Source organism: Lycorma delicatula, chromosome 1 (genome assembly GCF_047948215.1).
Source record: "Lycorma delicatula isolate Av1 chromosome 1, ASM4794821v1, whole genome shotgun sequence".
Taxonomy (NCBI): Eukaryota; Metazoa; Arthropoda; class Insecta; order Hemiptera; family Fulgoridae; genus Lycorma; species Lycorma delicatula.
This window is the reverse complement of record NC_134455.1, coordinates 207,297,964-207,315,252: the sequence shown is the minus strand read 5'-3', so window position 1 is coordinate 207,315,252 and position 17,289 is coordinate 207,297,964. Positions and strand designations below refer to the sequence as shown.

Below are 17,289 nucleotides of genomic sequence, written 5' to 3'. Positions count from 1 at the left end.
ATCGACCTTGCCATGACGACCACATCATCCGCATATGCACACACCTGCCAGATTCTGTTTATGATGGTCCCATCTCCGACCACACTCCCAACCGCTTCCTGAAGTGCCACATTAAACAAGAGAGATGATAATGCATCCCCCGTCTCATTCCGGACTTTTTGCAAAACACCTACCCACAGAATTACCCATCTTCACCCTTGAATAGTTTCATCTACGGTAATCATGACCAACGTAACCACTTTTAATGATATACCAGAATAGTTTTAATGGTATCGTTCAAGTGCCTCCATTATCTTGCTCCTTGATTCATTACCAGAGGCCCCTTTGTAGTCAATACAGAAAATATTCTGGTCAGTATCACATTACCCACATTTTTCCACTGCTTGCCTTGTCGCGAAGATCTGGTCCACTGTAGTCCGTCCCCTTTTAAAACCACACTGATAATCACCGAGAACCGCCTCCACAAACGGAATAAGCTTTTGCATTAAAATATTTATTATAAAGATCTTATATACTATACTAAGCTAGGAGTTACCCCTATAATTATTATATACCATCTTATTACCCTTTTTAAAAACCGGGCAAATCAAACTTGTCTTCCATTCATCAGATAACCTTTCATTTCTCTAAGTCATCAATATCAATTTATAAACTTTCCGCTTTAATCCATCACTTCCATATTTAATCAACTCGTTCACCACACCATCCTCCTCAGGAGCTTTATTATTTTTTAATCTTGATATTGCATTTCAAATTCGTCCCTGGTAGGTTCCGTTACAACCATATCATTGCTTAACCTGCTGTTACTTTCTCTACGTAACTCAAATCCATACACTTCCATTCCTTCTCTTTTGTTATGATCGCTCATCGCGGTACGGCTGTTATTAAATAGTTCATCCACATCATCCCATTCAAAACCCCAAAGTTTTCCACATCATTCCCATTCAAAACCTTCTCAAAGTGCTCGGTCCATCTCTCTAAAATTCAATTATTATCGACAATCTGTCCAGCTTTATCCTTTCAGCCTTTTATGCTTGGCTGTTATCAGTTTCTAAACCAACCCATCGCTTTATAAAATCTTCGGCTTTGATTTCTAACACGTACTGCTTGCAGTTCTTCCACTTTCCTCATCATTGCCTCACGCTTCTTCTTAATTCATTGTATTTATTCCGAGCACTTCTTGTATTCTTTTCCATGATCCTTTGGCTAGCCTCATCCCTCTCCCTCACCTCCGCCTCCCACTCCCCATCATATCACTCATTCTTCGCGCTATTCTCACTCCTATGGTCTCCTGAACCACTTTCCAAAACTCGTTCTATATTCCTCCACTGACTTTCCACATTTACTTCCTCCATTATGTCCCGCATCACTTGGACTAGCTCCAAGTCCAAGCTTTCATGGTAGCTGTTCTATCCTTCTCAATCTTCAGCTTATCTACATCCCATTTGAATCTCTTCATACCCCTTTCTTTACATATATTGCCTAGCCTAATCGTGGCTCTTACCAATAAATCACCAAAATAGCAACTCGGCCCTCTCATCGCACGGAGATCTGAAATCGTGACCCATATCTAATTGTGACTAAGACATGGTCAATCTAATTGACCATATCCGGTCCCGGGGCTTCCAAGTTCCTAGGTGTTTTCTTTTATGAGGGAATCCTGTCCTCTTAATTACAATCCTATTACTTTTTGCATATTGCGCCAGTAAGAAATTATTATTATTTGACTCCTCATGCAGAGAACATCGACCCGCAACAGACCTTACCCACGGCTCTCCCCTCACGTTAGCATTGAAGTCCCCCAGTATCACTATCATGTCATATTTCTGAACGCTATTCACCTTCTCCGCCAACACATCATAGAAATCCTCCTTTTCCCGCTACTCCGCCTAGCATACACAGACATTATAGTAACATTTCTAAATTTACCTTTCAGCTTTATTATACACAACCTTTCTGACACTGGTTCGATTCTTCTCATTTCTTTACTGATAAAGAAACCGGTCCCATCATAACTTGCCCTATCTACCCTTCCGCTGTACAATACAGAGAAATCCTTTTTATCAATGTGTCCACTACCGCGCCTTCTCATCTCCTGCAGCATCACCACATCCATCCTACAACGAATCAGTTCCGGCGCCACTTCCCTCATCCTCCCCGGTGCCAACATCGTTATCACATGTAATGTCGCCAATTTCCAATCTATATTCTTACCTTTTTCCGTAATCCCTTATTTACCTTCGTATTCGTACTCTATTTAATTCTCCCTGTCCGTACCGAGGCTTGTTTCCTGGCTTCGTAAACAATAGATTCTTTACATAGCCGGGAGTTAGCCCGACGCAAGAACTCCAACCTGGAAGACCAGGGATGTTAGTTTGGAGTTTCCTTGTCTTAGTAGGTTTGCTTCCACCACAGCTCACAGAGCACACTCTACCCTGGATTCTCTTCGGGCTTACTTCCTCGTCTCTTCGCCCTGTCCGTCGTTGGGAATTTCTTCATTGTCCGCCTTCAAGACCGTTGACCACCTTTTTACCGTCTGCCTAGGATACCGTTTTCACCTGGTATCCTAGGCAGAGGCTCCATAACAGGGTGTTACAATCCGGCGCCAGATCGAACCTGGTATACTCCTTATACTCCTCCCGCTCCATTACTTACATGACGAGGCTCCGCGCTTGCGACCGGGAGTACTAAAAATCACCGTTGGCGGAGGTAAATGCAAACTTTAGTTTCGCTTTAATGGAGAGAAAATTTGTGTGTGTGTTTACAGTAATTAAATCTTCCATAGTTTAGTATCTGAAAGTGAGAAAACACATTTTATTGGTTGTTTACTGATGTAAGCTGTACTCGCAGGTAAAATTAAGATTTTTTTAAATTTAATTGTAAATCAAAAAATTGGATTGATTTATGTTTTAAATTTAAATTTATTTGTAATACTGCTTACAGGTCTATAGTATTCATTGATACTTATGATTTCGTATAGTCGTATATTTTTTTATTTTCCTTATATTATAAAGTTTTATTAATATTATTACTACGTGGAATATGCTTTCGATGGTATTTTCCTCTTGGAGGAACTCTTGTTACATGCTCTTTTCTTATGTTTACTTTTTTATTTTTATTTTTTTTTAGAGAAATTCAATATCTCCAGCTGAACGAGAGAAATACAGGCCGAGAAGTCCATTACCAGAGCCTGAACATAAAAAATTGAAGAAAGAGGAAAAAGACTGCCATGTAAGTTAATGTTACGGCTGTTACTAATTTTGCAATTGAATTTCTAAATGTGACGATTTTTTAACATGAATCAAATTTTTTCCATTAAAGCCACTTTTTTGTGTGATCATAAGTTCTTATTTCGTTGTTTACATAACTGAAATGATTAGTTCGTATATTTTTTTTTAATTTGTAAAAATCTATTTTGTGTCTTTTAGTTACGTTTATTTAATTATTTTCTAATTCAGAGGCACTTTTTTTTAATCTAGAAGGCCGTATTTTTGTCGTTGTGTTATACCTTTATTCGATGTACTTTCGTTTTGTTTGTTTATTACTAAAACTTGGAAGAAGGAAGGAATAACATTTAGTTTAAGTATTTATTACCCAATAATTTCTCGCGAAAACATCGATCTTGCTACTTTTTTGAAGAAATTGCATCGCCCCTTACGACGCAGAATATTTATTTATTTTACAGTGTCTTCTGTAAAGATTTGCTGAACAGTCATTAAATCGTTATATTAACAAAAAATTCTACCTAGAATCTTAGTAGAAAAGTGTAAAAATTTAATAATGTGTGATTCAGCCGATTTATTTAAAACACTATGACGAATAATGTTTTAAAATGTCTGGTTACTGATTTTTGCAAGTTACGATCAGTCAAAGTAAAGGCCTTACATTAACTGGAATCAGAGTTTAAAAATAGCCTCTTTTTTCGGTTTAACATAAAAAAAATCAAGCTGGAGTAAATTATTTGAAGGCAGTCAATGAACGCAGAACTTAGGTTAAATTTTTGCGTATATTTCACGAAAATCTACCGATCCAGTTACTAGATATTTCATCTTCGAAGTTGACCGTACATGATACTTAATCAGAGGATCGAATATTTGTCGAACTGTTGTATGTTCCGTTTATTAGAATTGTCAAGGACAACTTCCAGATAGCATTCGTTCTTGTTCGCCGTGTAGTTTAGATCAAACTAAATAAAAAAGAATAAAAGTCAGTATTTTTTTGTCACCACATGACAGGTCGCGTTTATTTATTTTAGTCGTTTATTAAAATAATATATTTTTATAAATTCATACGATAGTGTCATTGTTCATATTTTGTTTGTATGTTTATGTTTTAATATATGTTAATATTTTTGTTGTTTTATTTAATGATTTTAGCGATCGGAAACCGTAAAAACTTGAAAATATTTACCATTCTTATTAATGTGCGGTAATCAGTTTCTGATATTAATTACAAACAATTGATTCCGTACCTGTTTGATCGAAGAAATGATTAAAATCGGTGAGGTGATAATTTTCAAATGAAAGAATAGTCTTAAATATTTCTGAATATATTAAGTATTTCGGGGATAGGTCGTTTTTTTTTATATTTTTTTTTACAATTCCTGTTAATAATGATCGTGCTTAATAGGACTAGATATAAACGAGTTTCAGTTATGATTCTATCTCAGCGATTGGAGCAGATGATATTTTTTGGGTTATATCGTTTATACCTATGCGAATTAGCTGTTATTTACAAATTTACTTCTGCGTTTTTCTTTATGAATATTCGTGAACGTATATTAACTGGATTGATATTTTTAATGAGATCGCTAACTGTGAAATTACGTATTGTAAGGTCAAATTATATTATCGGTCTTGTGCTTAGTTTTTATTTTTTTAATTATAGTATTTATTTCTTTAAATGAGTGATTGGACTGTATGATAAATATATGTATTTTTGTTGAGTTTAATTACTTTACTTTTATGATATTCTGGTATTACCTTCTGTTCGTTTTTTTTTTTATACTTCGAATAGTCTCTTAGGCTAATTCCGTTTATCTAATAAGGGAAGAAACGTTCAAAATGCAAAATAATGGGAAGAGTGTAAATTATAGTTTCTTGGTGACAGATAAAACGTAACAATTAGTTTTCTTGAGGGTATTCTTTATTTGATTCATTGAAGATTATTTTTATGAAAATTTTTAAACTTGTTATTAATTCTTAGTTTTTGGTGTTTTTTTAAATCTGTTATTTTGTAAATAATATCCTGGAGTGATATAACAGAAATAATTCAGGGTTTATTTAAAAATATCCGTAAAGATTCAAACTTTCTTCGTGTTCTAAACGGTATGTACATTGAGAAGTTAGTTTAGTTTCAGTTTCGAGAACAATTTGTGTCGCTCGAAGTTCATTTTTCCAAACCTGCAATTATCTCTTTTATTAAAAATAAAATTATAATATATTACCTATCCGTAGATATATGTTTCTATCATTTGATTATGTTTTTAATTTAACAAATATCACTTATCTCTAATTAAAATTAATTAAGTTGTGTAATAAAATAGTTAGTTATATAATAACTATAAATAAATAGTTATATATATATATTATGTGTTATTTGAAATTATACACGAAAGAAAAATATTTTATAAGTAAGTTATAATTTTCAACGGGTGATAGTGTAGCATGTATTTTATTTATACTTGTTAATGCTGACAATTTAATATTTTTAAATAATTTTTTTTGAGGTGCTTTATGAATAAATAAATATTCGTAGTATATGTTACAGGCTAGCGATGCTGAGAAGAGTGATCAAGACCTCGTGGTGGACGATGCCAGTGAGGTGAGTGTAACAAATTGTATTAAGAATGCTTTGGCTTAAACGTCTCGACTATCGGAAAGAATCTACTAGAGTTAATATTCTTTACCTTTAATTTGCTGTTTCTCCAAATGTTAGTCGAATAATTTATGAATTTAAATAAATAGTTTCAATTTACAAAAGTTTTGTAACTTTTAAATCATCATGTAAAAGAATTTGAGCACGAGCAAAATTTATCGATATACATTTTAATAGTGTCTCTTCATTCCCATTATATTGTCCCTGGATCCACTGTTATAAGCTCGTCACCCCTATTTGTAAGAATTAAAATGTACGACTTATTTAAAGGCAAATTTTTTACTTTTTAGTGAACCATTATTGATATAACATGATGATGTTATATCATTATTCATAACATTATTGAACGGTTCATGTCATCTTTTAAATCAATAATAATTTCAAATAAAGCTTGAAAGTTTACTTTTGAACATCTGCAGGATAAAATTGAATTATTTCAGGATAAATTCGATAAATATTCGTCACAATAATTTACCTTTTATTTGGAAAATGAATCAATTTTTGCTTCGGTCGGAATTGTTAGGAATATTTTCTTATTTTTATCAATAAAAATAACTTAAGCGGTAGAAGTTAATTTTTTTAGAGATTTTATGTTTTTGGGAATAAATGAAAATTTTGTTTCTGAGTTAAAGGTTATTTAAGTTTTTAGCTCTTGGAGCTCGGAAGAAAGAGCTTGAGTGGCGTGTAATAGAAAGCTGAATCGTTTCACATTACGAAAGGGAGGCGATTTAACGATGCTATGCTTGAATAAAATATATTGACATATCGTCTGCGGATTGCCGTCAATTTTGTCTTTTAGATCTGTCAATTCCGAGCCACTTAGAAGCGGTTTATCGCTTCTGTTTTCCGCACTCGCGTCATTTTATTGTGAACGGACGTAAGTGCGACAGTATTACATTATTTCTATTAATTTGGAAAATCTTGAACATTGATCATTTTTAACCTTTTTACTTGCTCTCTGCTAGTTTCTGTCTGATTGATTCTTAATTAAAAAATCCCATTTACCTGTAAATTGATAGTATTATTTGAGTCTTTTATTTTAATATTACGATCTGTTGCAAACATATTTTAACGAGAAAGATGAGATAATGAGTGGATTGGTGAAAAATGTCAGGCCCTTATCGGGAATCGATTTCCTGTAATTATTTTTATAACTGCCATTCTAATTCAAATCCTAATGTTTGGTAGATTTTAGAAAAATTGCTAGGACTGTACGTTTAATATTTTAAGAATTTATTGAAGTGGATGGTGACCTTAGTGTATTAGGTTGTCTGTTCGTCTAAAAATTGAACCGCTGAACTTAGGAATTTCGAAATAAAATTCTCTGAATGTAGCTTTTTATAATTATTAATTATATTAAAAATTAATGATTTAATTTCAGCAAAAATTATGTATCCCTTACATTATCAAACAAGAACCGTAAGTCTTGTTGGTTACCGTAATCATAGGTTAAAAAAACCATGACAAAATGTTATACCGTTTTAATTCTGTCTTGTAATTTGATATTATTATTTAAAAGTAAATAATTTAAGCCAGTCCACTTATAAAAAGAACGTAACGGCTCAGCTAATCAGTGTTGGTAGAACCAAATCGCAAAGGCTTGTTACATGTATGTAGACTGAGTAGCAGATAGTTTTTTTTTTGTTATCGCCTCGTATGCAGACTTAGTGATTTTTATATTATAATTCCCGTGTCTTTTTTCAGTTCATGTTGTTATATTCACATCTGTTACAATTATTTATTGCAATTTATCCCGAGGATTATTTTTCTTGTGTGTTAAATTCTGCAAATATATATTTTTTTTTGGGGGGAAGAAGTTAAATATTTTAATTTTGTCGTTTCATTTTTATATATAAACTAGCTCATTGTCGCAGCTTCGCCTGGGTTATATGGTTACTGGCGTTTCCCGTAGCGGTCAGTTTTTTTATGTTCTTTAGTCAGCATTTGGTTTGCATGGTATTTCTTCCGCTACCACCCGATTTGGTCGCCCTAAAGCATAAGAGCGAATGTCTGTGTCACAAACGGCTACTGAGCCTCGAAACAGTTTAGCGACCAGTGTCATAAATAGCTCCTAGAGCGAAACTAACTGCGTGAGCGGCTAAGCGCAGTGCCATATACCACTGGCTTACGTGTCCCAACCGCTCACTTGCCATATATTTACTAAAATGGTTAAACGCACTCCATCAACTACTAAAAATATATATGGCATCCATAAATTAAAATTTACTTCGTCTAGACAGAAATTCGCTGCCACGCCTAGGTCGCTGAATGCCAGCAAGTACATGTCCACCATATTAAAGCTCTTGGAGCCTTAATTTGCTGGTGGTCAGCCATATATCTCTAGGTTAGCTTCACACAGCAGTGCGGTAGGAGGCTTTTCCCTTAGGTAAACTACTGATGTCGGTTGAACAAAGCAACCGCATCAAGGAACTCACACGGTCCGACAATGCGGCTGTCGCTACACTGACTCGCCGCTTGTGAGTGGTCAATTTTCTCCTTGACCTCTAAGTTCCAGGGTGGCCCGGTCTCTTCCCTCCCAAGAGCAGGGCAGTCAAACGTCAGGTGTTCATTTGACTGGACCTCCCCGCATACGCACAGCTCATCAGGTGCCAGGCGGAACCGAAACAGATATTGGTTTAAATTAACATGGTTGGTGAACACCCGGGCACCTGTTGCCCTTAAAAACGAGCTCGAAGCATATCATCCCCCCAGATCCTGTATAAACTTATACAAGGATCTTCCCTTAGTTGTGATGTCCCATTCCAGCTGCCATGCTTCTATCGCGGGCCTGCAGCCTCTTCCGTGGGCATGAGATGGACAACTGAACGAAATTTAGATAGATCCGGTGCATTGTGATCACCGTTCCGCCCCGGTACTGGCCCGGCTCGAAACCGCATCCCAAATACCTCGGTCTCCCGGCCTCATTGCAATCTCCACATGGCTACCCGAACTTTCACCACTAAATCGATTGGGAGAGCTTTTCACAGTACGGTGGTAGCCTCGTAGGAGGTTGTTTTAAAAACACCAGTGCATACAATTAGTGCTCTGCGCTGGGTACTCCTTAAATTTTTGATAAGTGCTCTATTCATATCCAACATCTGTGCCCAAACGGGCGCCGCGTATTAGGTCATGCTTTCGAAGACACCTCGGTACACCATGTACATTTGACGACCAACGACCCATAGTCTTTTCGAACAATCCTCCTAAGTTTGTGCATCATTGAGACGGCGTCCGCCGCTACTTGCCTAATTTGATCGCTAAACAGTAACTTTTCATCAAACAAAACACCTAGGTACTCATGAACTCTAAATCGATTACACAGCCTTTATATTTTATATGGGGATTACGACTGTGCAATAATTTGTCTGCACCCTTGAGAAGCATAAACTTCGTCTTGGGCACAGAAATCTTTAAATATTGAATGTCAACCAGCCCTCTGCGGTTGACAAGGCCGCTTGCGCCCGGTCTTCTAGCTGTGGTCGTGAATTACCACGAACTAAAATGAAGCAGTCATCGGCGAAAGCCTGGACCGTGATCCCTTCTGGAAATGTCAATCCCAAAAATCCGTCAAATACCAGGCTCCACAGCAGGGGACCGAGAACGGAACCCTGCGGGCTTCCCCTCATAACGGATTTTTCCACAACTAGGTGCGCATCCTCAAAAAGAGATTACGGTTAGACAAGTAGTAACGTACCACTGCCTGCAGGGCTACGGGAACATTGCAGCGTCCCAACTCATAGAGGACAGAACTCCAACACAAGGAAGAAATGCTGCCTCTATGTCTATAAAAATTGCCAAAACATATTTACAGTCGGCGCTTTCCACCTCGATAAGAGCATTTAACATGCAAACCTCGGTGCCAACCCCTTTCGTGAAGCTATACTGGCCTCGATTTAGAAAACAGTTCACCTCAATGCTTTCCTAGAGCCGTTCCACAACCAGTCTTTCAAGCAAATTGCCAATTACCGGCAAGAGGCTGTTCTTTAGTCAAGTAACCGGAGGTAGGTGCAGCCAGTCACACATACACAGTTACGGTGGCAGTGGCTGTGTTGGTGGAACCATAGCACCGTATATGAATTAGAGACTTGATTCGGTACAACCGGCGATTACTGTCAGAATGATTGCAGAACAATTGAATTTGAACCATACCACAGTCCATCAAATTTTGACAAACGAATTGAACATGAAAAAAGTTTGAACAGAAGAACAACACGGGGAAGTATACCGCAATTTTTCAGGGCTGATTGAAACTGATCCACATTTTCTAAAAAAATGTTACTACTGATGATAAATCTTGGATATTTGAGTTCGACCCAGGAAAAAAAACCCCAGAGCAAGAATTAGCGCACTTCAAACTCACCACGTCGTCCCAAAAAAGCAAAAGTGAGCAAATAAAAAATCAATACCATGCTAATTGAAGAAACAAATTATTAATGGCATTGTCCATAAGGAGTTTTTGCCTACAGGACAGACTGTAAATCAATATGTTTACCGAGAAATTCTTGAAAGACTGCAGGAAAGAGTTGCCTGCGTGAGACTAGCCATCAAAGACAATTGGATACTGCATCATGACAATGCACCTTGTCTCACTGCACTCTCAATTAATGAGTTTTTGGTAAAGGAAAACATTCCTGTAGTTCCTCAATCATCTTATTCACCTGACTTGATTCCCTGCAACTTTTTCCTGTTCCTTACTTTTAAAAAAATCACCTCAAAGGACACTATTTTGGAACAGTAGAAAACATTAAAAAAAAATGTAAACCGTCCACCGGTTTCTGAGTTCCAGCACTGTTATGAAGACGGGGAAAGCCTTGCGTGGTTTCCAAGGGAACTATTTCGAAGGTGATTGAGTCCGTGTATAATTGGATTGCAAATAAAACAGTTTTATGAACCAGTCTCATTACTTTATTTACTGACCTCGTATATACACGAGTATATAGCATACCCTGTCTCGGCTTCGCCCGAGATTATAATGTACCGGTAGCCAACCTATTTTCTAACTGTATGAAATTGATAGAACTTCGGGTGTATGATATTTTTTTGTGGCGTTTTGATTTACTGGTAGCAGAATGTATTGACTTTCCCAATTACCGGTTCTGGAAAGTCCAACATATAATTGTCCATGAGAAAAACAGTCTGATCATAAATCAATATCAGTGTATTTGAATGTCTGGCCTTGCGGTTTATTGATTGTTATAGCAATCAAACATTTTATAGGGAATTGTAGTCTCTTAAATTTAAATGGTAAGTCTGTTGGGATCACTGGGATGCGGGGTATAAAACAAAGTTATTCTACAGCTTGACCTGTCAAAATAGTAGCCTTAATGAAGTGATTTCGCATAATTTTAATTTACAACCTCGTGCAGTTACATAACCTTGGAGGGTTAAGTTTTCGTAGTAAAATTATCGGAACTCCCATTTTAAGATTGAGACTACGAGCTAGAAAACCTGCAGGATTAAGGGATTTCAAATATTCGAGAGAATAGTAGACTGCATCTTCAATATTGATTACAGAATCTGCAGATCGATATTGCTTACATTGCCTTCAATTTTTTCTAAAATCATGTTATTAATTTCAAATGCAGAAATATTGATAGATCTTTTGCAAAGTCATTCGCACGGTTTTTGTAAAAGCTTACTAATTTCTGGATAAATATTGGAAATGAGATCATCCATTATATGCACGATGGTACTAATGTTTTCATCAACAGAAATGTAACCATCATTGTGAGGAAGAGTGCCATTTCCAATGTTTAGTAGTTGTAAGGGAAAGTTAACATCGCCACCCCCAAGATGAATTTTCATATTAGTTCTTAAGTTTATAGTATGAACAGATTTCCGTAAGGGTGATGATTTATAAGGGTTGTTTGCTTGAACATTAGCCAGTTCCTCTCGCGATGACTGGCAATGTGTGCCGAAAGTCTCCAGCAAATCCGAAAGATATACCACTCATTAATTTACCGCAGGTTCTAATATCTCGAAGGATTCGATTAATGCTTTCAGTATGAGCCTGATTATTCGTTGCGCATTCATCCCACACTATAAGTTAGCATCTTGCAAAATTTGTTCAAACGGACCATTTTTACGAATAGAACAAACAGATACTTGCCCACATGCAACATTTAACGGTAATTTAAAAGTGGAATGTGCAGTTTTCCCACCATTTATTAGTGTAGCAGCTATTACTGATGATGCTACACCGATTGCAACGTTTTTAATTGAGAGAACTTGAGCAAGAAGCAGATTGATTAAGAAAGTTTTCCCAGTGCCTCCAGGAGCATCTAAGAAAATATCTTAGCGTTGTTATTAGCAACGCTGTCATTTATGTCATCTAACCCCTGACGTTGATCTGGTACTAATTAGGAAGATTAATTACTAACAAATACTTTCATCGACGCCGAAAGAAAGTCTTAACATTGTGTCAAAGCATTAATAGCTTCTTGATTATCAGTGTTGGCGTTGGTAAAGCGAATTATTTCTCACTTAACGTAACGACAATATCTTCAATCTCAATGATACCTCTATTCAATATTTCATCTGACATTTATTTCAATCTCATATTTATTGGTTTGACGTCGGATTTGTATAAAATATCTTTAGAAAATTTTTTTTGGAACATTTCCCACAATATGTTCGGTTGGCAGGATGACAAAAAACTTATATATTTGCATATAAATTATCTTAATTCTTTTATTTATTTTAATAAATTCTTTAATTCTCTTAATTTAGGCGAAGACTGACAGATAGAAAAATAAGCAAGCGTGTCTTTCCAGTGATTATCATTTTCCAATAAGCCAAGAGCAGCGCCAACAGCTTTATATGTTTGGTGTAGCTCATCATCAACCGTTTTCATGTAATCAAAAGAGGTCCTTTAACATTATGCAATAACACACGCAGATGAAAGCATTCACTTTGGGTTCGGATGAATTATTATTCTGCCCAGAACAGCATTCTTTTTGATTCCAGTAAATCCTTCGATGTCAGTTCCTCGCTTTCTTCTGTTAAACTTATTATTATAGGTGTAGTATCTAGGAACTCACAGTGTCTAGATACTACAGTATCTAGACACTTAGTATCTAGGTTATAACAGTGGACAAAGCTCAAAAAAAACAATAGGAGTGGTCTTCTGTGGACTTTCAAGGACTTATTGGAATTTTTTTCAGTGAAATACTCGTAAATGAGTTAATAATTTTCTAAGTTAACCGCTAAGTGAACAATAGTGGAATAATTTTGATATATTGGAAAGTCGAAAAATCGCCAATTGGCTTCAAATGTACATATATATATATATATATATATATATATCATTAATGTACTGATTCAATTCATCTCCTTGATTTTCAACTGAAAACGTTGCTTGATCTGAACCTTTGGTAATATATTTACAGATATATCGAATCGCTTGCACGGATTTGCAAACTTCAACATTTATGTGGGTCTTAAAGCAACGTGACAACAGTGGACAATGTGGGACGATCCATTTATTATCAATATCAATTATGTTACCTTGCATGTTTAAAGTTGCCGTATGACCGTCCTCTAGACTTCTCCTGCGATAAGTCGGGTAACTGTCTGCTGCAGTTTGAGTGTTGCAAATGTATATTCGAGAATACATTTTTGAACATTTTCCATTTATCATCCACGGTGATACTATACGGTCCGTGACACTTATATTTACGAACAAAGTCGTACAATAATAGGTCAATATTTTTATCAGGGAGTTTATCAGATAAGATAAGATCAATTTCGTCAGGTCGTAGTTTAGTTACTACTTATTTCAATATGTGACAATGAAGTAAGCCTCGTTTTTGCCACTCGACACTTAGCGCATAGCAGTTGACCGAACCAATTATTTCTTTTTTGTTAATAAGGTCTAGGAATTTTTTCATTCTCAAATGAAAGCTCTCGATATAATATCGGATCTGTCAGTAGATTTTTGATTAGTGTTCGTTTCTTATTTCTGGTCATTCAGGATTGCACGTAAAAGTTATAAATAAATCTGGATGCCCATATTTACTCACGTATGTCATATCATCTTGAGATTTCTCATGGGTATACCGTGGTGAACCAGTGAAAGATGAGGGAACTATGACACTTTGACCCATGTCGTTAGCAACATTGGTGTCTTGTTACACAGTATCTCGAAGATGAATGTAATCTTTCAGTAATGATTTTGGCCTCATGTCAACACAATATTGATTAAATAAGTTTCTGTAATGTAAAAAAATTTAAATGTTATCTCGAACCATAAGTCGATAAGCATAAAATTGGGGGCAGGAAACTGTTTTATTTTGTTCATTATTATTTAGCGGAATAGTTAGCTAATAACCATCTTCATCCTTCAAATACATTATGAAATGTTGTTAAGGATCATAAGAGCGATGAAGCTCAGACACACGTTGCATTTGACCGTCACGACAACGTAAGATTATATCTCTAGGTCCTTCATCTTCATCGATCAGTAAAACAGCAACTTCGTTAGAAGTTGGAGCATTATAGCGATCCCTCTGCTCATTAACAGCTACACGATCAGCATGAATTATTAACTTAAAATCTTCCGCGTTACACAATGGTGTGTTGTCAATATTGCATGTAAACGCTCTGATCAAATTATTATGTTCCAGAAAAACGTCTGGAGTATTGTTATTAGTTCCTTCTTCAAGTTTGGAACAATATTAGTACGAAGAGAAGGCATATCAGCTCAGAAAGGAAGTAAATTTGTAAAAATTGGTGAACGACACCAGGTGCTGGCAATAAACTTCCCATGCGATGATAAACTTGACCGTGAATTTTAAACTTAGTCATAAAATTCCCTTCTCAGCACCGAAAGAAGTCATCATGAACTATTGTATTTTCTAATAGTATTGAGAAAATGTTTTGCAAAGGATGAGATCCTAAAAGTAAATTCTTGATTGGTTCTGGCCGTTCACTAAGTGTAGCAAGTGAAACTTTTCCACCAGAACAACACATGCCAGGTGCTTCATCTTCCCATTTTTTTGTTGTAAAACAGTGTTTGCATATTTTAATCATTGCACCAATTTGTAAATCATTGCTATTAATATAATCTAAATGAGAATCATATTCAAAAGCAGATATGAACTTTTAAGTGGCTTTCCTATATTGTATAGCATTGTAAAATAGAACCTCACGCTCTTCCATAGCCTCATGTAAACTCAATGTAGATATTCGCCTCGCATCTGTAGATTTTTTGCAAATACTACGTCTCTTCCGTTTCGGTATGATTTTAGAAAAAGAACTCAACAAAGACCGCCAAAATAGATAAATAAATTGTCACTATAAAAAAGGATGGTGCATCGGTTTGTCTGTTTGTCGTATGTGTTCACATTTTTATTTTAGCTGCTATTGGCGCAGAGCGGACCAATGGTGTTTCGCCGGGCGGCTGCTCATGGCTCCCTCCAGGACTCTCTCCCGCTAGAAGCAGTCCGTTGTCAATTAATTTACAGATTATTTTAATTTATATTTTATATTTGTATTTTTATTTACTTACTATTTATTAATTTTATTTACAGCATTAATGTTTACAGCTGCATTAATGTAACTGCTATACGTATATCAAAGAAACGAATTAAAATTGTCTGATATTCGATAATTAACAGTTAACGGCAGCGTACGCACTCGTGATTAAGTAGACTGAAATTAGCGCAACATGTCCGCCACCTAGCGGAGAGCCATTGTACTACGTAAAATGTTGTTGCGTTAACGCAAAACTCCGCCGCCTAGTGGAGAGCTAACATACTTCGTATGGACGCAGTGAAACATTATCGTTTTATCGGGTTTTTGTAGTAGCGTCTCGGCCTTTCATCCTGATGTCCCGGGTTCGAATCCGGGTCAGGCATGGTACTTTCACACACGCTACAAATCACTCATTTCATCCTCTGAAGCAATACCTAACGGTGGTACCGGAAGTTAAAAAAAAACTTTCCCTTTTTTTTGTTGTTTTTAATGTTTTTCGAGATTAAATATATCTACCAACCTTTCAGTTATGCCAAGAAACATGGGTAAAAATTTGGTTGCGGTTGATCGGATAGTTTTTTTGTTTATTCCGAACAAATAAAAATCCCTTCCTCTTTATATAATAGTGTAGATTAAAATTAAGTTGTAAAGTAAAATAAGGTTGTTTTTGTTTTTTTTTCACAAACGTTACACAAATATTTTTTTTTCTATAATTGTTTATCGCAAATTATGGTAAGTTCTCGTTACGTTATTGCAAGTTAGGAGTTGTTTTTTATTTTTTATGTTTTTCAAAATAAATTTGCCTCCAATTCAAGAAAAATATTGTGATTTACAAAAATTTGTTACAAAAAATATTTTCCTAGAGCAACAGTTTAAAAAAACTTTTTTTAATGTTGAGTTTGATGTCAAATGTAAGCTTACTTTTAATTTATCTTTTATGATACGCATAATGCTTGATCTTGTTTGGTTGGGGGCTACTAGACTCGGCAGTAAATATATATATATATATAAATACTTACACATACATAAACATAGTCTCTATATTTATGTGTGAGTGTGGTTTTTCAACAATAACACTCGGCAAACATGCAGAATTTTTTTTACCTCATAATAATACTATGGAATGTGTACTTAAATGTAAGGATTTAATGATTTGCGATATTATTATTTCTAAATTCTCAACAAACCTCATCGTTTTGTGGTCTTTCTTTTTTTACAGTTTAGGTAGATTTCATTAAAAAAACTACCTGTTGTAACGGGTACCATAATTCGAATTACGGAAAATTTCGACATCTTCGTGTTTCAAATCCGTCAGTTCAAAATTTTATATATATATTTCTCATTCTTGAGGACATGATAACTGCCGTAATTTTGCGCCAATCACTTTCAAATTGATACATAAAATATAACGACTCAGATTCTCGGTCGATTTCATTAAGGGAAAGATCGGACCATGGGGATAGAAACTGGGGACTTTTTCGAAAAAAACAAAATATCGCTATTACTTTCTTATTTAGAAAAATATCGAATTCGTTTAAAGTTCCTACTATTCTTTGGATGAGGGCCTAAAACTTATCTAAGTAAAGTTTTTTAATATCACCAACCAATCGCCCAGAGATGGAAAAAATGAGGTTTCGACGATAAAAACTATCATACCTCCCTTAATAGGCACAGTATCAAATCGGTTTAAAGTGGTCGTTCGTTAGTCCTGTAAACATTACCTAAAACTTTGTCTGAAACAATTTTTTATATGATTAACCATTATGGCAAGGGATAACCAAAATGGTGCTGGAATTGTAAGATCGGGCTTGTCGTATGCTAAACATGTGAAACTTTTTTTCACATGCAACCATTGTCGTATTGAGTAAATTTGAAGTTTTTCTTAACTTTAAGGTGAAAATCTTTTTTATCCCCTACTTAACACCGGTGAAATCTCCC

At 35.5% G+C, this 17,289-nt stretch overlaps 1 protein-coding gene across 5 annotated transcripts in view; it reads left to right on the top strand.

Moving 5' to 3' along the window:
• The window catches only part of LOC142327837 (transducin-like enhancer protein 4), a 201,691-nt gene that overhangs the window by 158,421 nt on the left and 25,981 nt on the right, over window positions 1-17,289 (top strand). For all 5 annotated transcript variants that reach the window (XM_075371188.1, XM_075371196.1, XM_075371205.1 and 2 more), the window contains 2 exons: window positions 3,130-3,231; window positions 5,770-5,823. In XM_075371188.1, coding sequence (XP_075227303.1) covers window positions 3,130-3,231; window positions 5,770-5,823 — 156 coding nt within the window. The remainder of the gene's footprint in view (window positions 1-3,129; window positions 3,232-5,769; window positions 5,824-17,289) is intronic.